Genomic DNA, 23070 nt, shown 5'->3' with positions numbered 1-23070 from the left:
TGGATGAGGGCTTTATTGGTCCGTCTATATCAGGGGTTTAGGTCCCAGCATGCTCTGGGGCACAAGCTGGACATGTCTTCAACGCATCGCATGGCTACCAAAGAAACGGAGACACTCCCATTCACACCTCACTTGAGAACGACTTGGAGACATCCAGCCATGTGACTGTGGGATGAAACCCACGGGAATATAGAGAACGCATGGGAACCCCACAACAGGAGCCACACAACTTGATGGGTGGCATTAGATACCGCCTGCATGAGGATCATGGTGCATGTCAGGGGGTAACACATGTTTAAAACTAAAGGTTTCAACTAGAGGTCATCAAGAGGATCAGAGGACCGAAGTAGGACACGGTTTTTCTGTGACTGTCCGGGCAAAGACATCTCCTCCTCCCCTTCAACGGATTAATATTATTCAAAGAACTTTTAACCAGCCTGGGCTTAGTGAGACAAGTATATTATGATCAGACAGTAATAAAGTATTGGAATTCTTTGAGCGGTTGCCCTTCCCCTGCTAATAATAATTTTGACTGTTTAAATATAACTTTAGTGACTGTTTCATTTAGCCTTTCAGGGTCCATTTGTATTACAGAAGCTTATACTTCAAAGCATGTCTTGAAGACATAAAAACATGGTTAACCTGCAACTTCCTGATCTTAAACTGACAACACTGATGTTATTTTACTCGGCCCTGAACACCTCAGAGATCAATTATCTGGTAATGTGGTTTCTGTAGACGGCATTGCCCTGGCATCCAACACCACTAAAGAATCTCGGCGTAATCTTTGATCGGGACTTGTCCTTTAACTCCCACAGGAAGCAAATCTCAAGGACTGCATTTTTTCATCTACGTAACATTTAAATAATCAGGCACATCTTGTCTCAAAGAGATGCCAAAAAACTGGTTCACGCGTTTGTTACTTCTAGACTAGATTACTGCAACTCCTTATTTTCAGGCTGCTCTAATAAAGCTCTTAAGTTTCTTCAGTTAAACCAGAATGCTGCAGCTCATGTTTTCACTAAAACTAAGAAAAGAGATCACATCACTCCTGCACTAGCTGCTCTGCACTGGCTCCCTGAACAATCAAGAATCACATTTTTTAATTCTTCTCCTCACCTACAAAGCCTTGATTGGTGATGCTCCATCATATCTTAAGGAGCTTGTAGTACCATATTGCCCCACTAGAGAGCTGCGCTCTAAAAAGTAGGATGGGAGCCAGAGCCTTCAGTTATCAAGCTCCTCTTTATGGAACCTCATAAAAGAGGAGCTTGATAACTGAAGGCTCTGGCTCCCATCCTACTTTTTAGAGCGCAGCTCTCTAGTCTGGGGGACAGACAGTCACAACATTTAAGAGTCGACTTAAGACATTCCACTTTAATAACGCTTATAGTTAGGGCTGAATCAGATGTGTCCTGTTCCATCACCTATGTTGCTCTGGGGGAACGTTGTAGGATACACGGAGCTTCTCTTTCTTCTTCTCTCTCTCCTTATGGACGAATTTACATCTCTTCATTGCACATTATTAACTCTACTTCTTCCCCCGAGTCTTTGTGCCTTCTCGTATCACATGGTCCATCGGACCTGGCTGTGTCGGAGCCAGTCCTGGGTCCTGGCTCTTGGCTCCTGGGTCCTGGGTCCTGCCTCCTTGCCCCCTGGGTCCTGGGTCCTGCCTCCTTGCCCCTGCTTCCTGCATCCAGCCCCATCCTTCCCAATGACCCTGCCTCCTTCTTTGTGCCTCCTGCCTTATTGGTCAGGCCTCTTTCGCAATGCCTCCTGCCTCTGTGGCCTTGCCTCCTGCCATGGCCCTGCTGACGCCCCCCCCCCTCCTCCTCTCGTCCTCCTTCTGTTTCATGAATTGTGGAGGTCTGGATCGTGGTCCGTGCCTACTATATACAGGACTGTCTCAGAAAATTAGAATATTGTGATAAAGTTCTTTATTTTCTGTAATGCAATTAAAAAAACAAAAATGTCATGCATTCTGGATTCATTACAAATCAACTGAAATATTGCAAGCCTTTTATTCTTTTAATATTGCTGATTATGGCTTACAGCTTAAGAAAACTCAAAAATCTTATCTCATAAAATTTTAATATTTCCTCAGACCAAGTGAAAAAAAAGATTTATAACAGCTGAGTGTTTGTCAAGGCTCAGGAAACCCTTGCAGGTGTTTCGAGTTAATTAGACAATTCAAGTGATTTGTTTAATACCCTACTAGTATACTTTTTCATGATATTCTAATATTTAGAGATAGGATATTTGAGTTTTCTTAAGCTGTAAGCCATAATCAGCAATAAATCAGAATAAAAGGCTTGCAATATTTCAGTTGATTTGTAATGAATCCAGAATGCATGACATTTTTGTTTTTTTAATTGCATTACAGAAAATAAAGAACTTCATCACAATATTCTAATTTTCTGAGACAGTCCTGTATATAGATAGATAGATTATATAGATAGATAGATATATACTTTATTAATCCCCAAGGGGAAATTTGTCGTAGCAGTAGCAGCACCAATGAACCAAACACACATGAATAAAAAATAAAATATAAAAACAGGGATGAAAGATATAGAAGCATACAAAGCAAAAATATAAAATAAAATATATATGTATATATACAACATATATGCATACACAATACACAATACTAATGACAATTAAACTAAATATAAAAACACCAAATATAGACAGTGTGCAAAATGCAAAGTGTGTGTATGTGTGTAGTGCAAATGAAATGTGTGTGTATGTGTGTAGTGTAAATAAAATAAATGCAGCTACTGCAACAGGCTGCCGTTGGCACGGCGCCATCTTCTATACTATAATTATTCATACATTTCTGTCATATTCATCGAATATGTTGTAACTCTGTAACGCTGAATTTAATTTAATTATGCTGTCATGTTAAAACAACCTATATCGCTGCAGGTGTAACAGACTTAAAAATGTACTTAATCATTTTTTAATTGGTTGAGTACGTGTGAATTTAATGTTAATGAGTTTTTTAGTTTTTTAGTTTCCTTCGGAAATGACGTCTCACCTCTTCTGCACCTCCGATGTTTCCGTTGTCTCGTCATCCCCACACAACAGGATGATTGACAGGATTCACAGCTACACAGAGGTCATCAGACCTTCACCAACCTCCTAAACTCAGTAATTGCCATAAACCGTCTTCTTATTTAGAACAACTTCTTCCTGTAAACACAATAACACTTATAACTTAACAGGTTAAAGTTACATGTCACTCAGTCCGTTGAAATATATATATTTTTAAACGTAGCGCCGCAGAGATTTCACTCCCCTGTGTACATTCTGGTATATTGCATGTGTACGAGCAGATGTGCAGAGAGAGAAATAGAGAACAGAACAGAGTTCATGTGTGTTGTACTGTTTTCTGCGTGTGTTTTCCTTTGTTTAATGTTAGAATGTCCACTGTTTCTGCTGAGTCACTATAGTTCACGCAGCTGTTTACTTTGTCCACTCAGTGTCACTGTTTTCCTCTTGTATATAACTATTCATGGTTTTGAAAATAATTATTGTTATACTTTTGCATGAATTTGTTCATGTCAAGTTCTAGACTAGTAATAATATCTAGTAATGTTGTACAGTAAACATTGCACTTTCCGTGTTTAAGGAAAATGGTAACATTTTGCTCAATGGTATCTTGTGTTGCTGAGGAGAGCAGATGTGCAGAGAGAGACCAGAAGGCCATTTATGTTTGTTACATTGTATTCTGCAGGAGTATGAAGGTAGATTTGTGTCTTTATTACGCAAACAAAAAAGGTTTTGAGAAAAAAATGTCTACTCTCAAAAACCGTTGCTCTAAAAAAAAACCTTTTGCTCTCTTTTAAGGAAAATAATGAAGTCTTTGCACCATTGTCTTTTTCATTGCTAAAGGGGCAGATGTGCGGAAAGAGAGAGCCCAGAAGATAATTCATGTGTTGTATATTGTCTTCTGCAAGAGCAAATGGTTGATAGGCAGAACCGGAAGTACTGACCAATCAGAGCACACTGGGCTTTTTCAGAAGGCTTAAAGAGACTGAAAATAAATAATAACAATGGATGTGAATGAAGTTAATTTTGGGGCGAATGTCAAAGAATGACAGAAAATTCACCGAGCTGTGTGAGCCTACGGGTGGCATTATGAACCCAGACACGAAGGCGTTTGATGTTTCGACGTTTGTGAGATGTCCTCAACAAGTATAAAGCAGAAATAGTGGAAGAGATTTAAGAAACTTTTTGAAACAGCCTGATAATAAGGTATTGCAGTAATCTGGTCTTGCAGTAACAAATGGGAAAACTAGTTTTTCTGCATCGCTTTGAGAAACGGTTTGTCTAATTTTTGAAATGTTACTGTAAGGGCCTGAGGGGAAGGGTGGGGGCTGGAGTCTACATTCCAGAAGGTTACATCCACTGGTTCAGGTGAGCAGGGGGATCAGGTGTGAGAAGAGGCGGAGCTACGCTTTCAGTTCCTCTTTGTTTATTTGATTAAAAACTCTTAAACTCTGCAGACCTGACTGCCTGTGATTGCTGCACTGACCTAACTGCTGTGTCCTCCGTGCCATCCTGTTACACAATCCATGAAACGGAAGGAGGTGGAGAGGGGGAGGGGGGGCATTAGTAGGGCCATGGCAGGCGGCAAGGCCACAGGGACAGGAGGCCAGCAGGCATGGGGCACCTTTGAGGGAGGAGGCACAGAGAAGGAGGCAGGGCCATTGGGAAGGAGGTCAGGTCAAGGGCAGAGGCTGGATGTAGGAAGCAGGGGCAAGGAGTCAGGACCCATGAGCCAGGATCAGCTTCAGACACAGCCAGGTCCAATGGACCCTATGAGACGTGATGTCACAAAGACTCCGGGGAGGAAGTAGAGTTAGTAATGTGATATGGAGAGATGTAAATTCATCCATAAGTAGAGAGAGAAGAGGAGATAGGCACTCAGTGTATCCTAAACGTCCCCCAGCAGCCTATAAGCCTATAGCAGCATATCAAGGGGCTGGACCAGGACAGACCTGATTCAGCCCGAACTATAAGCTCTGTCAAAGAGGAAAGTCTTCAGTCTACTCTTAAATGAGGTGACGTTAGACTACTTTTGAGACTATAGTTTTAAAAAGTAGGATGGGAGCCATGAGCCTTCAGTTATCAAGCTTCTCTTCTATGGAACCAGCTTCCACCTTTACTCTGGGGGGCAGACAGTCACCACATTTAAGAGCAGACGCTAGACTTTTCTCTTCGATAATGCACCATTAATGCAAATTACTAACTTTGCTCCTTCTCCAGAGTCTTTGTGCTTTCTCTCCTCACAGGTTTCCATGGATTGTGTGTTTTATCTGGTCCCTGGTCATGCCTCCTCCAATAACCTTGACTGACACCCACTTCCACTTCTATTACCATTATTATTATTATACTTATTAGTCACATTTATATTACTAAATGTGATTCCATTAAGGCTTATATTGTCATTACTATTATGTTATAACATCTGCTGCTGTTATTACTATTAGTCCATAATCATACTTACTACTTGCCTCAAATTAATCATTTTAATAATTAGCTTTATTTAAATTATATAATGTTGTTCATTCTGTAAACATGACTATTGTAAACTGTCCATCCTGGGGAGGGATCCCTCCTCTGTTGCTCTCCCTATCTTCCTTTTTCCTTCTGTTTAATTATGTTGTGTGTGTGTGTGTGTGTTATTTATTGTCTGATTTGAATGGCTCCCAGGCTATATTGCCTCCGAGGCCAGAGGTTCAAAATAGTCAAATATTCAATTCAAAGTTTTTTGTTGTCAACATGGCTTCAATAAGCAAAATGAAAAGTAATGGTTGAATAATAAAACAGGTGTGTAATATAGCCGATGCTTTCATTACTTTGATTTCATGTGTTGTACCATCTCAACTCCTTAATATTAATGTTTTGTTTAATTTTAACAGGCAGGCTTTAGACCAGCAGTCGTCTTTTTTATTGACACATTTGTTTGGTCTTTAAGCCTCCTGTCTTTCTCTTGTAACGTCTTTAACGTCAAACATGTTTTTATATATTTTTCTTTTTTTAATTAAATAATAATGATATGTTCTTCGTGACAAAACTGACACGAAGCCATAACGGTCCACACTCCGGTCCACTAGGTTGCGACTTGCATCTTCAGCGTTGGTTTGTCGTCAGATATAGACTGAACGAAGAAGAAGTCCAAAGCGGAAGTTGCAGTACGCATGCGCCAACCGGCAGCACTGTTTTCCATGCCAGCGCTCCTCATATGTTCTCCCTGCAGAGTGTGGAGGTGAGGACGTGTCGCTGCTCAACGTGGCTTCACCGCCGTGTGTTGGAATTGTTGAAATATGTGGAGTCAATTGTCAGGAATGTTTCGCTGAAGTGAGTTTTGGTTTTATGTAGTGGAGACAGTGGATATAAGAGGGTACAACGGAGGACTTAATTCCGTACACAGATGTTAGTGAGTCGTTGATGATTATGTATGGGTGTCATCTTTACCCCTCTTTTACTCCTGAACAATCGCGAGTCCTCCATGTGTTGCTGTGTGAGATGAACTGGCGTTTGAATGAACTTATGCGGTCAACTAAGCAGTCTTTCGCAAAAACGCTTGAACGTGAATGTGTGTCTATTCAGATTCATTCAGATTCATCTTTATGTGTGCGTCCCATACGAGGCCAATAAAGCTCTCTACGTCCATACACGGGAATCGACAATAAAAAAACAAGGACAACTAAGTAGAACATAGGTAAGCGCAAACGATTTTCAAATATAAAAGTATATACGAAAGTGTAAATATGAACATACAAAACAGAGCTCTGTATGCCCCCAGAGGGGAGGAGATGGAACTGGTTGTGGCGATGTTTCCTGCCCGTTCGCTGATTCTGGATGAGTACAGGTCCTGAATGGAGGGCAGGCTGGCACCAAAGATATCCTCTGCAGACCTGACAGTCCGTTGTGGTCTGTTCGGGTTCTGTTTGGTGAAGGATCCAAAGCCGCCAGGGCTGGAAGTGCAGATCACAGACTGGATGAAAACGGAGTTAATCAGCAGTTCCTGTGGCAGGATGTACTTCCTCGTCACCGGTCCTGATGAGGCTGATGACCGGTGTGTCGTCTGTGAGCGTCAGGAGTTTAACACAGAGTCCCCTGAGGAACAGTTGTTGGTGTAGAGGTAGAAGAGCAGTGGGGATGGCACACATCCCTGGGGGGTGCCGGTGCTGATAGTCCGGGTGCCGGATGTGATTTATTTTTCCCAACCTCATCTGCGGAAAGAACTCAAGAAGTTAATAAAGAAATTGGGATTGTGACGTTATTATTGAATAACCTAGAATATGATTATGGTTTCTCTTCAGCACTGGAATTAACTTAATAGGCTCAATATTTTAGGTTCAACTTAAAATGTACAACTCATCAGACTGAGGAATGATCAGCCTCACGTGATTGAATGGAAATGATGATACATTATGTAAGGAGTGTTTCCTCTCTCCAGGTCCCTCTCTGACTTTATTTCTGTCTATATTACTGAATAAAAGTTTTAGAGGGAGAAAACAGATCAAGAAAAGACCATTCTTTTTATAAATGAGGAAAGTTGTTTGTGGTTCTTTGTTCAGACCTACAATGAACATATATTTGAACCAGATGGTGAATCAGAAAACAAATCTAATATATGACATCCCAGTATGATTCAATGCAAAAAAGTATTAAACATGCATTTCAACTTTGTAGTTAAATATTTAACATTTATTCCAACACTGACCTAATAAGGACATCTTTTTCATACAATTCAGTTTATTAATATATATATCATAATAATATTCAGTATAATATGATATTTTATTACCATATAATGTATATATAAAATATAAATATATTATAATAAAATATCAATATTGTATTCATAAATCACATATATATAAATACAATAAATCTAACATGATTATATATTAAGATGCTCCAATGAACCGCGTTAGGGTTAAAGTGAGCCTGTTTTTATCCTCAGTGTTTCTTCACTGTAATCTTGTGTCCGTCGTCCAGCTGGTAGCGACGTTCTCTTTGCCCAATATGACTGCTTTACAGAGTTATCCATGCATGTTGTTATGTTCAAACACCTTAATTTGGACTCGAAGAAATATCCAGAGATGGAAAATTGTAATACGTTTTTAATTACCAAAAATGAATAACTGTTCTGATACAGAGTATAACTCTCAGCTGAGGGAACGTGAATCGCTGCGTCCACAGACTGCAAGCAGATGACTGTCTACCAGTAAAACATGCACACTAATAATCCTCAATTGCAGACTTTAAAGATTCCTAATCCATGGCACACACAGCTAACCTGCCATTTCCTTCTCCTGTTACTCAAAAATGCCTCTGGCTGAATCAGAGATTAGATTTTTGTAAGCCCCGCTCAAAGGCAACATTCACTTCTCATTGGTTCAGATTTACAGGAAATACAATGGCGTTAATCTGCTCATTGGTTCAGCCATCTGTCGGTCGGTGTTGTACGTGTGTCCACGCCCCTTAACACATGATGTCATCACTCCGGGCTCCATCTTCCTCTGGCATCTTGTTTTCCATGTGCTCCTCTTGTCTCCTCAGGGGGTCTGAAATGCCCCTCTGTCTCCTCCCCCGTCCTTCTCGGGGCAGGGTGTGAAGCATCTACTTGTCTGTGCCTAATACACATCCAAATCCCACACAAATAGTCCCTTCCTCCTAAGCATCGCAACCCAAAGACATTCTTTAATAATACAGTACATGTCAAGATAAAAAAACATTACAACTCTACAATGTCCTGGTGTTCTCATGTTTTCTTAATTCTTCCAACAACTGCTTCATGTCCCTTCCTCCCAGAAGTGTCCATGCTGGATCTGTCCCCGAGATGTTTCCGCTCGGGCTTTCGCTCCCGTTGTCGTCTCGTTAAAAAAAGCGCCTGACAAGAACGCTCAGCTTTCGGGCAGATGACAGTCATCTGGCCCAAGACTGAACCTATTTTAGGACGCTGATTGGCTAAATTATACATCACTCATTTATATCTGTTATCAGTATTAGGCTAAACTGCTTTTGGACCCGTTTCCTCTGGGCCAAAACGATACGGCCCCAGCGCAGCTGAGACATGCACACACAGGCGGAGACGGAAAAGCTTACCTTTTGCGCAGATATCCTATTTTACAAATATGACCCAGTGTTGTGTAAACTGCAGGGTCTTACTGGCTTAATAAAGTGCTGGCCTTTAATCAAAGATGCTCTACAATAAAGGTGACCCCTGACCAGCACTGTCAATTGTTTGAAATGGTTTAATAATATATATTCTTTGATGACATTCATTACATAACTTATTTTGTCTCAAAATAATAGAAGCTCATATTTGAATAGTTGTTTGTTCTTGTGCCTAAGCCCTGCAGCAGTATGACCAGTGTCCAGCAGATGGCAGCAGTGGGACAGGTCCTGACCAACCCTGGACTCGACCTGAGCCAGCGGTTCAGAGCCTTATTCACCTTGAAGAACCTGGGAGGTAACACAGCCGTCAACATGTCTTGTCTGACATTGAATGTGTCGGGGGGCAAGGGGGTGTCTATGGTCTGACAGCATGGCACAGAATTCTTTTGAGATGCAGATGTATCGAGTTGTACCCGCCATAAATCATTCCATTGTCTCACAAGTTGTTCAGAGACATTTTGGAGTTTATAACTATATATTTTACAGATTTGTTGCTAAATAACAAAAAAAAGAGCAGCTTGTTTCCCCCTTTTGAATGGATACTGTGAGTGAGGGGTGGGAATCACAAGATGCACCACGGTGCAATAGTATCTTAAGCCACTATACGATATAATTGTATTTTAAACATTTTGTACTGAGTATTGTGAAATCAAACATTGCAATATATATTACCTATTTAACTGCAAATTATACAGTTTGTCAACATCTGTTTCATCTTATAATAATACTCGGTTCATCTCACTTTAGTCCCTTTTTATAGGCCTATATCCAATGAACTGACATTTTTATTATCATTATTGTCCTTTAGCTCATCTATAGTGGGCACTGCATAACAACACACACTTCCTTGTGTTTCTATTGATAATAAAATGTTTGCATTAGTCATTTTAATTCTTTATTTAAGCTGCATAGAGCTAGTGTTATGAAGTCAAACAGCTCAAAATTCTTCTCTAATATCTAGTTTGTATTGCTGTGAAAACACCTCCTTCAAACAAATGGATTTAAGTCTCTCACCAAAACCACTTTTTACAAGAATACATGTGAAGTCTTCATTATAACATTAATATGGACTTTAGTCCAATACAACGTGACCTTAGGAACTTTGCTTCCAATAGTATCTACAGGAACATTCAGCGCCTTTGCTAACTCTTTGTATTCTTTTCTTTGGTTTGTGTGAGGCACTGAGCTCTTCTCCTAACTTTCTGGACAATTCTCTTGTCTTACCCATAGTTCTAATATGCAATCAAACGTCGCTGCCAGTCCAGGTATTTGTTGTGTTCGATCTCAAGCACACCTCAATTAACCAATGAGGCATCAGGTGTGCATGAGAAAACAGCTGATTAGCAAATGTGTGCTCTTATGAGGGATTCTATTCAGGGGGTTAAATAATTATGAGATTGTTTTTAATAGTGACATTTAGTGTTGAATTAGTTGAAATCAGTTGAAATATTAATTGTGTTGAGCTATTTATATTATTTATTATTATTATATGTATAGAGTTGTTTATTTAAAACAGCGGAAACTTTGTACATTTGGCCACGAAACCTAATTTGCTCAGGAATAATTGTATGCCTGTGTGTGTGTGTTTGTGTGTGTGCCTGCGCCTGTGTGTGTGCATGTGTCTGTGCTTATGCGCTTGTGTGCTTGTCAGGTGCTGAAGCTATCGAGTGGATCAGTAAAGCCTTCGCGGATGACTCCGCGCTGCTGAAGCACGAGCTGGCTTACTGCCTGGGACAGATGCAGGACAGACGGGCCATCCCCACTTTAACAGCGGTTCTCAAAGACTTGCAGCAGGAGCCGATGGTCAGGCATGAAGCAGGTCAGTGTGCACTCAGTAACTATGAGGCAGGTCACTAACGCACGCATGTGTATGATTGTGCTTTCTGCAATATCCTACCAGACCACACACATACTTGAATCAGTTAAATCAGCAGAATAATCTCCATCACCTTCCTCTTTCTATTCCCCTCGGCCTCCTCATCATTACACAAAACAATCTGTATGCACTCAGATGTACTCACGTTATGAGGAGTAGAAGCAACAGTGCATGTCCCCGTCTGACTCTGTCTGTCTGTAGGGGAGGCTCTGGGTGCAATCGGTGATCCGGTGGTTCTGGATCTCCTGAAAGAGTACCGTCAGGACCCTGTCATAGAGGTAGGAACACAACAGCTACACAGTGGTACCAATACATGCAGAGACCACGGGATCACATCCTCAACTGCATACACTACATATGCAAAGGAAGGCAATAATCCTGGCAGATGATTGTTTTTGCTGTATTTATTTAAAAAGGAAACTATGGTATTTATTTATTATCCTATTTTATTTCAAGTTAGCTAAACTTGTGTTTCTTTTATCTAGTTGTGTTTATACTATTACAGTACTGATTGAATGTAAGTAGAAGTAAATGAAAACCCAATTGAGTTCTGACTTGAGTAACCAAACGGGTTTGTTGATGCTGAACGCTGATACAGAGGGAAGAATCCACATTAAAGAAACAATCTTTGAGAAAAGCTTAAGTGTTGCAGTCTTTAGGGTGGAATTCCACTGTCCCACACACACAGGCTGTGAGGCGTGTTCCAGCTACGTCAGCAAGGACTGAGGGCTTTCCAACTGCCACATCGTGGAGAGCTTGAGGCCCCTTTTTGAGCCCTTAATGCACTAATGCACTTAACTACCAGGACAATTCCTGAAAATATTCAACCAGTTCTTAGACGTCCTTATTCTCTCTGCTTTTCTTGTGAAAACCAGGTGGACTTGATATCCCTTTTTCTTACTTACTCCATCGGGACTCAAAAGGACTTACTGATCCTGAAGGCAGTGCTGTCTGGCAAATCTGGACCTACAACCTTAATTCTTGATTTAAAGAAATGATTGAGGTGCTTGAGTCTACACTGACACAGTTGACATGTTTTGGGGAGAAAAACCTAATCTGGACATATCTTAAAGTTGTATTTGCTCTCTCTTCCTTTTGTGCTGATCAGATCCATCTCTTACTCAAAACACTGATCCTATCCATACTGAGCTTTTTGATCCGCTGCATCTCCAACCAACAATGTCAAGTTTCAGGGATCTCTCGACTTCTGGTGTACTCGTCGTGTCTCAAATCACAACTTTGTTACAGAAACAATACAGTGTGTTGCTCTGACATAATAATAATAGCCAAATGCATATAGTCACATGTTTTTCTCCCATATGGTTGTATTGTGACTGATGTTAGTCTTGGTTATCGCGCCAGACAACTTGTGTATTGAAATATCACGTTGTCCGGCCTTGCTGCAGGTGGCAGAGACGTGTCAGCTGGCTGTCCAGCGGTTGGAGTGGCTGCAGACCAGAGAGAAGCAGACGGACGACCAAAATACAGACGAGAACCCCTACTGCTCCGTCGACCCAGCCCCTCCAGCGGTGAGGAAGAGCGCGTCAGAGCTTCGCTCAGCCCTGTTGGATGAGAGCCTGCCACTCTTTGAACGTTACCGGGCAATGTTCGCCCTACGGAACCTGGGCACCGAGGTGGCTGTGCTGGCACTGGGAGACGGTAGGATATAGCTTCCTGTTTCATCTATGCATCACTGTGTTTAACAATATAACTGTTTACTTTAGATCTCATCACTTTTGGTCATTTTCATGTCGACCTCGGTTTTAAGCTTCCTCGGCGCAAATTGAAACATCATAATCAGTCTGTGAACCTGTTTAAATATGAATTGGGGAAACAAGTTGGTAGTTTGCGCAATTATTGTGACAATTAATCCCAGTATATGATAGTTTATGAAATTCCTTACGAAAAGGACGTGGAAGATAACAACTCACTGGATAGTAGGCAAACTTCTTTGAGTCTTGTTTCGAAAGATATATGCCAAGAAGGTGCAAGGTAAAAACAAAGATATTTACTGTTAAGTCAGTTTAAACCATGTAAACATAGATTGTGCAGGAGTTATGTGTCCTTCACTGTGACAAATGTGCCATATTGCAGCAACAGTATTCAATAAGAACGTAGTCACCGTTATCGGCCTTTCAGCTTTAATGGAAGGGAATGTTCTCAGTCAATATAGGTGATGTTTCTGTGTACACACTTTTCCTTAAGTCCCAGTCAGATCCGATGTGAGGTCCTGGGACAGGGATGCTGTTTGTGTACAGATTGTAAAGCACTCTGAGGTAAATTTGTGATTCTGGGCAATGCAAAATAAATTGAATGCGGTCTCTTTTTCTACTGTTTGTCTCCAGGCTTGCAGTGCTCCAGTGCTCTGTTCCGCCATGAGATCGGCTATGTCCTGGGTCAGATGCAGCATCCGGCAGCGGTCCCAGCTCTGTGTGCAGCTCTGGAGCGTTCTAGTGAGAACCCTATGGTCCGACACGAGGCGGCAGAGGCTCTTGGGTCCATCGGCAAAGAGGAATGTCTGGTTGTGCTGCAACAATTCCTTGGAGACGGAGAGCGTATCGTCAAGGAAAGCTGCGAGGTCGCTCTAGATATGCTGGAGTACGAAAACAGTGAGCAGTTCCAGTATGCAGATGGACTGGTCAACTCCCAGAGTTAAAGGTCTATGTTGCACCTGAAGGGTACATTTACAACTCTCTATACTGAAAATAAGGCTGCTGTAAAACTATTTTATCCTGTGGGATGAAAGTTCACAGTACAAAAAAGATACTTTGCACATACTATAAAAGAATAAAAGCCCATAAAATCCATAGGAGTCGGTGAGCTGCACAGCTGTTGCTGTGCAGGGGGGAGAGGCAGGAGAAGAGTCCTTTGTGTCTTCCCCTTCCTTCATGTCTTCACTGAAACTACAGCACCTCCACATTGCTCTCATACAGCAGCTGTGGGCTGAAGGTTGAAGACCTGTCAAATTGATGTGATGATTTCAATGTTTCCTCTGAATTTTTATTTTTTGTCAGGGACCTGTATGTGATCATACTGTCCGATAGAATGGAAATGCGACAGAGCTTGATGGACTTGTTCTAAATGTAGACATTGGTTCTGATCCAGGCTGCATTACAGTTGATCAGCTCTATTAAATAAGAATGAGAAGAGGAAATTCTCATTCAAATCAACAGCGGTGGCGACTTTGAAGTGTTTCAAGTTTTTCAGGAAATATACAGCGTATTTCCACCATATTTTGCCTGTGCATGACGTGTCTCTAACATAATGATGGTGGTTTGAGGTCTTGCTATGAGAGTTGATGTTCCCCCTTATATGGATTCTGTGGCAGCTATGGGAAAAGGTTATACAGGTTATAACATTGTATTTAGTTGGAATGATCCACAAACATGCTGATTTCATCGGTGCATACGTGTACCACATTAACTAATTTGGAATTGTCTAGAAACACTCTATTTAAAAGTTTTTAAGGAGGAAGATTAAAAAGCTGGATTAATTAAAAGAATCTCAAGAGAAGCTATTAAAAGCCAACATGTCCACTATGAATGTCTGATAACGAGTCACATGCTTCAATTCCGGTTTTCTAACCGTCGTTTAAATCTTCGCGGTGCTTTCGCAAACCTAACAGTCGTTCGCTTACAGTAACCATAGCAACCGGTGAAGTTTGGATCTCCGTGTCCGGTGCTAATGCAGTGTGAGTGCTAGCAAAACAAGTGAAGTACGATGGACGCAACGCAAGACAGAAGTGAGCCGAGACTGCAGTCAGCGGCCTCGCTCAAGGCCTTCATGATGACGACCAGCACGCAGAGCGACAGGAACCTGTGAGTCCTGATTGAATGATGGTGGACACAGCTGTGCGGCTAGCAAGGGAGCTAGCTAGCTAACTCTGATGGCTACTATGCATTCCGTGGTCATGTTAAACAGAAACATTACAACAACGCTTCACTGTAATGTCATTAAACTGTATGCTGTCGTTTTCGGAAAAAGTAAGTGAACTCCATTGTAAATGCGTTGTGAGGCATGATACATCCCCTTGTGAAAAAACAGTAAATAACTAACGTAACGTTAAAATATAAATCCTCCTAAAATCGTGCAAATATTTGAAAAGATGATGCAAACATGTATTCATCTAGAAACAAGACAAAAATAAATTATAAATTAAATCCCAAAAAATAATTGCATCATCAAGCTCCTCCCAGCATGATATGATACCACGTGTTGCAGTTGTCACACTGGGCCCATGACACCAATCCCTCCCAGCTCTCAGGAGCATCGGGTTCTGCACCGGCCAGGAGTGTGACCTATTCACTGAATTGTTCTGGGGATTGGGTAAAGGGCGGAAAGAGGGCTTGGTAGGGCAGGACAACATCGGGCGCAGCCTAGGAAGATGCCGATGGGGTTGGTGGAGGCGATGAGGAGGTCCCACGGCCCGGACAACATGACCCATGACCATCCAATGGCCATTGGGTCCAGAAGGAAGATACCACAGCTCCGGAACCCAGCCACCGGCACTCTTCGGTTCTTCACTCTCTGGTAGGAGTGTCTTAGGACCCTTGAAAACTCCAACAAAGAAGTGTCTCACTGCCTCAGATCTCCTGTCACAGCAAGGGCCTTCAAGGGTCTGAGGAAACTCACATCCAAAGGCATGTGAGACCCCATCCTTGTTATAGAGGCCCCCTAGATATCCCCCCTTGTAGATGATGAAAGGGGGGACATCCTATCCAATCGTGTAGAGGCAGGTGAGGACGGTGATGTGGTCCCTGGTTCCCTGGACCTGCCTGTAAGCATGTTTAGTCCCCAGGGGCACGATGACCTTTCTTCTTGTTGAGTCCAGCTGAAACCCTGTCTCTTCGCCGTTGTGTACCCGACGGGTTTTCTCTCTCAACCTGTGCCAGATTACCATGTATAGACATGCATACAGTATACATGTGTGGATATATATATTTACATTAAACCAATGCAGAATTACAATTTCTATCACTGATGTCTTTCTTTAACGTTCCAGTTATGACCACCTCACCCGGTTGCTGATGAAGGTGATGGATGAGCAGCCACAGAATGCGGTGGATGTGATTGAGGATATGAGCCACGATGTGAAGCGGACTTTCTTTGAAGACGAGCAAAGCACCCTGCGAGACCTCAACCAGACCACAGCTGCTGAGCTGCTGGCTGAGCAGCAGCGCCGGCTGTTCGCTCAGCCAGCAGAGGAGGAGCAAGAGGAGGAGGAACTGGTATTGGCAACATACACCTCCACTATGAGTTGACCTTGTGATCTGAAGGGGAAAGGACATATAAGGAATGGGGCTTACATGTGTAACGTATTGTATTGTGAAACATGATGAAGCCAGGTTACACATCACTGTTGTTCTTTTAATAGCATTTTATTAACTGTTTTATGGCAAGTGTCTCAAATTGTATGAGAAATACTGACAGCTGTCATTGAATGTCTGGTCAGATTCATATTTTTTTCTTTGACATCTGATCAAAGGTCCTAATTTAGCCGGTTTGATCACTGGCCTCCCAAAGTGTCCTTCAGCAAGACACTGAATTCCTCGTTGTTGCCCAGCAGCCCATATCTCCTCATGACTAAGAATTGGTTAAATGCATAGAGCAAATTTCATGCAAGTAAAATATCTAATGGGACAAACATAGTTTAGTCATGAAAGTAGCACTAAAATCAAGCCAAAATGACAGTAAGTCTGCCCAGCCGGGCCCTTCAGGCCTCCCTCCAAATGATATCACCATGAACGCATCATACTGAATGTAAACAACCGACATCCAGACATTGTTAGAACTCACCGCTGTTAACATCTGGTGGAAGACTGAGTGTACAAGCAGAACACGCATTTCTACTTAGTAGTTAAATATTTAACATTTATTCCAACACTGACATAATAAGGACATCTTATTCATACAATTCAGTATATTAATATATATATATATTTTATATATATATATCGTATAATAATATTCAGTAAAATAAATATACAATATAAATATATTATCATAAAAAGTGAATGTCATGTAATATAAATCACATATATATATAAAATGTAATAGAACGTTTATTAAGATGCCCCTATGAACCTTGTTAGGGTTAAAGTGAGCCCGTTTTTATCCACCTCCTCTCCTCTCTCATGTTTTCTGTGTGCTTCATGTCCCTTATTCCCGTATCTGTCCATGCTGGATCTGTCCCCGTTGATTTATAAAGCAAAATACGGCATTAGCACGACAGCCTCCAGCTAACCAAACCTTCCGGGTGTCTATAAGCTTCCTGTGCCGCTTCCCTTTCAGCCGGTCTGTTGTTCTTTTGTGAGGTTCGGTTGATCTGGGCCCAGCTGTTTTACCTGTAGTTTCTCCCCCAAAGTTCTTCTCTCAAACAGGCCTTAGAGGAGGGATTTTAGCGGGTCGGGTCTTCTTGGAAGAGAAGTGCTCGCGCTCCACACTTGTCATGTAGTTAAAAAAGCGCCTTTCTATTTGACAGCCGCCATTGGTATTTTGATACTTAACCATATTAATTAATATTAATTGAAAAGTATACCAAGCTATGTTATTGGCACGAGTATTACATTATATTCCCCAACCCTTTAAATTCAAATCATAATATCCAGAAATCTTCTGAGTACGAGTGTGGAACTTCGGTCACATGATTGTACATCGTGTGAGAGGGTGACTGGTGGTCTCCGCTGTCAGAAGTAAATGTCCTTCTTGATCTCCCACTGACTCCCGGTTGATGACCTTTGACCTCATTCCGGTCGTTGCTTTGAGTGGTTTTGGTCTGGTTTTAATAGATGAGTAACCATTATAATGTTGCCTGCGAGGCTTACTTGAAAATATATGAGAAGAATATTTTTGTGAGGATTACCCGTATAGTGAGCACAGCTGAATTTGTCCAATTAACCCGTTCTTTGGTCTTCATCAGATGGAACCCTCCGCCCTCCCTAATGTGAGTGAGATTGGCTTCTACTTGGAGCAGGCTGGAGTCGGTCTGGGCCGAGAGGAGATGCAGAGGGTGTTCCTCGCGCTGAAGCAGCTGGTGGGGTCGCAGGCGCTGCTGCGCTGCCGACTGTGGGGCAAAGTTCTGGGAACGGAGAGCAGCTATATTGTTGCTGAAGCCGAATACGGAGAGGGGGAGGAAGAGGAAGAGAAGAGCTTCGAAGAAGTCGCCGAGGAAGAGGAGGGAGAAGAAGAGACTCAAGAGAATGAGGTGAGGAAGAGGAAAGTACCAGTGGTCTTTATTTACCTCAGCTCTAAACCAGGCCTTTTATACAAATCCATATACAAACTAGAACGGGCACTCGGTAGAGCGCATACCTCCGCATATCACAAGATTGGGCATTGAATTGTGAACACTTTGGCATTAGTTGCATGCCAATTGGATATAAATTGACCGAGCTATGGTAAAAAGAAGATTTTGATCTTTTTATGACCTTTGACCCGATCGATCCCAAAATCTAATCAAATGGTCCCCGGATAATAACCAATCATCCCACCAAATTTCATTTGATTCAAGAAGATGTTGACCTTTTCATGACCTTGACCTTGACCTTTAACCCAATCGATCCCAACATCTAATCAAATGGCCCCTGGATAATAACCAATCATCCCACCAAATTTCATGCGATTTGGTTTAATACTTTTTGAGTTATGCGAGTAACACGCATACAAATAAATAAATAAATAACTACACGGCGATCAAAACATAACCTTCCGCATTTTCAATGCGAAGGTAATCATGTTAAAAGCATAAGCATAGTTTAGTAGGGTCCCTCCCATTTCCTGATTTGTATTGTTTAATTAGCTGCAATCTCAACACTTCCTCCATGTTTGCTCCATGTTTACGTGTTTACCTCTTAAATGTTGTTGTATAATGTTCATTTCCAACACAAAACCCCAAGTAACTCTGAGCAGCGTGCATGGGAATGAATAACAATATAATAATCATTATCTTTTCGAAAACTTTTTCCTCGAATATGAGGCAAGAAGGCACAAAGACTCCGGGGAAGAAGTAGAGTTAGTAATGTGTGTGTCTGCCTCCCGGACTGAAGGTGGAAGCTGATTCCATAAAAGAGGAGCTTGATAACTGAAGGCTCTGGCTCCCATCCTACTTTTTTAAACAAATACTTTAAATGCACAATTTAATATCACAATAAAAGGTTTGACTACGAAGAATTTAATTGGCATTTACCAATGGTCTATTCATTTTCCTTTTTATTTTTTATAATATCTGATTGCACCTCCCAGTTACAATCTGTAACACTATGTGATTGTGATGAAATGGAAATGTATTTTGAAAAATTAAAGCCTCCTCAAGTGCGTCCCTTCCTCTTTTCAAGATAGAGAAATAGAATGAATTGTTGATGAGGGATGTTTCTGGTCTTATGGTGGCTTTGCTTTCAGATGGATCGACTTCCTCAGTCAGCCTATAAACCCCCACCAGCCGTGCCGAAGGAGGACCTCGGAACGGGCACCAACAAGTTTGTTTACTACGTGTGCAAAGAGCCGGGTCTTCCTTGGGTAAAGCTCCCTTCGGTGGGTCCAGCACAGGTCACTGCTGCTCGCCAGATCCGTAAGTTCTTCACTGGGAGGCTGGACACCCCAGTTGTCAGCTACCCGCCTTTCCCCGGGAATGAAGCCCAATACCTGAGAGCACAGATTGCTCGGATCTCTGCTGGCACACAAGTCAGCCCCCAGGGCTTCTTCCAGGCTGGGAGGGAAGAAGGTGATGAGGAAGACGAGGCAACCCGGGACAGCTTTGAGGGCATTCCAGCTGCTAAGATGGCCGAGTCTTTGTCGACCTGGGTGCATCACGTTCAGCACATTCTGCAGCAGGTAGGTGACCCAAGCAGGTGCACGGACCCTTTTCTCAACTGATATACTTATTCAGTGTGAATATGGACTGTTTTAGGGCCGCTGTACTTGGGTGAACCTGGCTGTGAAAACGGGAGAAGACTCTGAGGAAGGCGAGGCTGAAGAGAAGGAGGAGCTGGATGAACCTGAGCCAGAAGTTGGACCCCCTCTGTATACGCCCCTCTCCGAAGATGCAGGTCTGTCTTTGTATTTGGACATTGTTATGCCAAACCAGTTGTGTTCAAAGGGTAACCTATGATGTCATTACCACATGGGATCAGGTTACCTTCCCTTTTTAAAATGCATTTGACATCTCCCCATAAATTCCACATCTTTACAGTTTCAGTCAGATTTACTCACTCAAATCTCTCAAACATTCTCACTGTCCTTACAGTGACTGCCCAGCTGATAACGTTCAGATGAAATCTGAAAGTAATAACAATGTTGATATGCTCATTGAGGCTTTAGAATTTCACTTCAGAAAATGCATTTGTGAGCTTAAATAAATTGCAACGCTTTGCTGAAAATGGGAAAGTGTTTAAATGCATTGCGCTGCTCTGCTGGAAAAAAACTACTGGAAACTGAAATGTAAAGCCAGAAGAATTGTTTACTGCAATATATAAAGAAGCTAAGAAAATTGGGAGAAAATCCGTGAGCTAAACGGTGTCATACAGTGGAAATTAAAATGTATTAGATGAGGAGGTCCTGGTTACTTTATCTGAAAAGGTGAAGAAGTCGCATAAATACTTTGAAATGTTTAACTTTACATGAAGTCTGTTAATTAAAAGTCTGAAGAAGTAGCAGATATTGCTACTCTTATATCATTTGGCCTTCTATTTTAACAATCCACCCATGTCCCTTCAGAAAAAGTATTTTCATCTATCTTGGGTCTTTTAGTTTGAAGAAAATTACCACAGGCCACTTAAATGCCCCTTGTTAAACCACTGTTACCATCTCAGGGCTTTTATTTTGAAATACCAGCCGCCTATGTTAGCTTTTTTATGCCATGGACAAGTTTCATATAAGACAATATTTTCACGGACTGGCCTTCACGGTGTGGCTGATAAATATGACGTAATAAAATGGTACGCCCGGCATAAAAACAAATATAATGGGCATACAAAATAATATTAATAATAATATGTATATATATATACTGTATATACACATATATAACCTTTATTCATCCACAAGGGAAAATTGTGGCATCAAGCATGTTTACAATATACAGTATACATACAATACAATAAAATACATTTATTACAATAAAATACAACATTACGGCGAGTTAGTGGGAGTTAGTGGGAGTTAGTGGAGTTAGTTGGAGTTAGTTGGAGTTAGTGGGAGTTAGTTGGGCCCTGAGCTTGTTTCTCTGCAACGAGCCGCTCCCATCTCAGGGTGATTGGAGACAATGACACCCGACATGTGTCCTTCATGTCCAGTTCACTCATAACTTAGTTCTGGTCTCTGTCACTGCAGAAAACCCGCTTCACAAAGACAGGATGTTGGGAATGGAAACAGGTGTCAGCGCTTTGTTGGTGATCTCAGGATATTCTGCCTTGAAGTTAATCCAGAACACCGGCCTGTTGTCTGAAACGTTAGTCCGTCACCGGACTATATATATATTATATATATATATATACACCGTCAATCACTCATTTTTGCTAGCTTGTGCTTTTAAATACTTTTTGGGATTAAGTATCACGTGACCTCTTGACAAATATAATAATCAATCAAAAATGTTTTAATTTTCTGTGCGGCCCGGTACTCACGAGATGAGAGGTCATTCTAAATCATATATTCGATATATATAGTCTCTGATTGCATTCCTCTTATTTAATGTGTTTTAAATCCTTAATGTTGTTGTGTAAATGTAATTCATCCGGCTGATTCATGAGCCATCCTCTTTGTTTACCTTTTTTTACGCCTCCATGCTTCCACTGGTTGCCCCATGCTTAATCTCACATTGCTATGACTTGTGGGTAATTCCCTTGGGCAAAGTCTGCTTACGGAAATGGTTCATAAAGGACTCAATAATATTTGTGTCTCTCAGAAATGTTCAACGTTCCTCCCTGGACCTCCAAGATGTCCTCCACTCTCACCTCCCAGCATGCAGTAGCTGTGCAACGTTCTAATCTTTGGCCGGGGGCGCATGCATACGCTTGTGGAAAGTATGTGGAAAGATCAAAATAATCTGATTTCTTGTGTTTGACGACTCACAGTAGTCTAAAGACAATATTATAATGTATAACCAACTATGTGCTGTCTCCTAATTTAGGAAGTTTGAAAACATATATGTTGGATGGGGTCTAAAGTATGCAGGGGAAGGTTACAACCCAGCTGTACCGCCGCTACCACAGAAAGAATATCCAAGCGGACCAGAAATCACAGAGGCCCTCGACCCATCACTGGAGCAGGAGCTGGTGCTCAAAGAAGCTTTGGAGGAGCAGCAAGCTGCCATAGAAGAGATGGAGGACATGGACGATGAGGACGACGAGGAAGATGACGATTGAGAAAACACATTTCAGATTCAAGTATTTATTTGTAATAGGTCAATGCCCAAATAAATCAGTTTACTCAACAGCATGACTTGATATTGTTAATTCAGGTTAATAAGTCAACAGTTGAGTCAGTTGTGTAAAGATGAAACAATGCTTGCGGTGGCAATGTACCCACATTTTGTTCAAGCTATCCTGTGGATTTTTTTTTACCACTGGTTCCACTATGCAACAGTGTTTTACAAATGTTGGTTAATTTCTCTCTGACTTTATCACCGCAATGTTAGAGAGGGAGGGGAGACTTATTTTTATCCAACTGGTTCTGCTGGTTATTGGTGCAGTGTGCAATAACCATCAGGGAGCACATGTGATCTGGACTCCTTACATGTGCTACCTTCTAGCTGCAGTGCACACCAATAACCAGCGACTGCTCACATGGGCTACCTTCTAGCTGCATTTTTCCCCCCGTGAAAGGGGTTTCTCTATTTTTGTTTTAGCTTAGCCAGCAACTGCTTGAGGACAGCAATGCCCTGCTTGCACTGTATGGCTCGAGCTAGCAGTGACCTGAATATCAACGGTATTGGACATCACTGATCAGACATGGATTTAACCAAAAGAGGTCTGCGGTGCAGTGGTGACCTAAGCGGT

The 23070-nt window shown here is 41.7% G+C and overlaps 2 protein-coding genes across 4 annotated transcripts; both read left to right on the top strand.

Moving 5' to 3' along the window:
- Window positions 1-6235: 6235 nt before the first annotated feature.
- Window positions 6236-14252, top strand: dohh (deoxyhypusine hydroxylase/monooxygenase). Of its 2 annotated transcripts, none has more exons than XM_056414143.1 (6): window positions 6236-6277; window positions 9379-9496; window positions 10853-11020; window positions 11279-11355; window positions 12484-12736; window positions 13423-14252. In XM_056414143.1, the coding sequence occupies exons 1-6, from the start codon at window positions 6254-6256 to the stop codon at window positions 13731-13733; spliced, it is 951 nt and encodes a 316-aa protein (XP_056270118.1). In that variant the 5' UTR covers window positions 6236-6253; the 3' UTR covers window positions 13734-14252. The 2 variants fall into 2 exon arrangements, with proteins under 2 accessions (XP_056270118.1, XP_056270119.1); XM_056414144.1 differs by lacking the exon at window positions 6236-6277 and adding an exon at window positions 6622-6733.
- A 467-nt stretch (window positions 14253-14719) lies between these two features.
- On the top strand, window positions 14720-22507 carry rsph4a (radial spoke head component 4A). Of its 2 annotated transcripts, none has more exons than XM_056414142.1 (7): window positions 14720-14895; window positions 16080-16305; window positions 17997-18281; window positions 19475-19906; window positions 19983-20121; window positions 21978-22095; window positions 22203-22507. In XM_056414142.1, the coding sequence occupies exons 1-7, from the start codon at window positions 14798-14800 to the stop codon at window positions 22435-22437; spliced, it is 1533 nt and encodes a 510-aa protein (XP_056270117.1). In that variant the 5' UTR covers window positions 14720-14797; the 3' UTR covers window positions 22438-22507. The 2 variants fall into 2 exon arrangements, with proteins under 2 accessions (XP_056270117.1, XP_056270116.1); XM_056414141.1 differs by having other exon boundaries at window positions 14830-15607.
- The last annotated feature ends 563 nt before the right edge of the window (window positions 22508-23070 follow it).

Source organism: Pseudoliparis swirei, chromosome 5, assembly GCF_029220125.1.
Source record: "Pseudoliparis swirei isolate HS2019 ecotype Mariana Trench chromosome 5, NWPU_hadal_v1, whole genome shotgun sequence".
NCBI lineage: Eukaryota > Metazoa > Chordata > Actinopteri > Perciformes > Liparidae > Pseudoliparis > Pseudoliparis swirei.
This window is presented reverse-complemented; position numbering and strand designations above follow the sequence as displayed.

Coding starts and splice junctions, on each gene's coding strand:
- dohh (XM_056414143.1), top strand. CDS start 6,254: ATGTTCTCCCTGCAGAGTGTGGAG. Junction 6,278..9,378: donor TCTCCCTGCAGAGTGTGGAG/GTGAGGACGTGT, acceptor CTTGTGCCTAAG/CCCTGCAGCAGTATGACCAG. Junction 12,737..13,422: donor TGTGCTGGCACTGGGAGACG/GTAGGATATAGC, acceptor GTTTGTCTCCAG/GCTTGCAGTGCTCCAGTGCT.
- rsph4a (XM_056414141.1), top strand. CDS start 15,462: ATGCCGATGGGGTTGGTGGAGGCGATGAGGAGGTCCCACGGCCCGGAC. Junction 15,608..16,079: donor CTTCGGTTCTTCACTCTCTG/GTAGGAGTGTCT, acceptor TTAACGTTCCAG/TTATGACCACCTCACCCGGT. Junction 16,306..17,996: donor AGCAAGAGGAGGAGGAACTG/GTATTGGCAACA, acceptor GGTCTTCATCAG/ATGGAACCCTCCGCCCTCCC.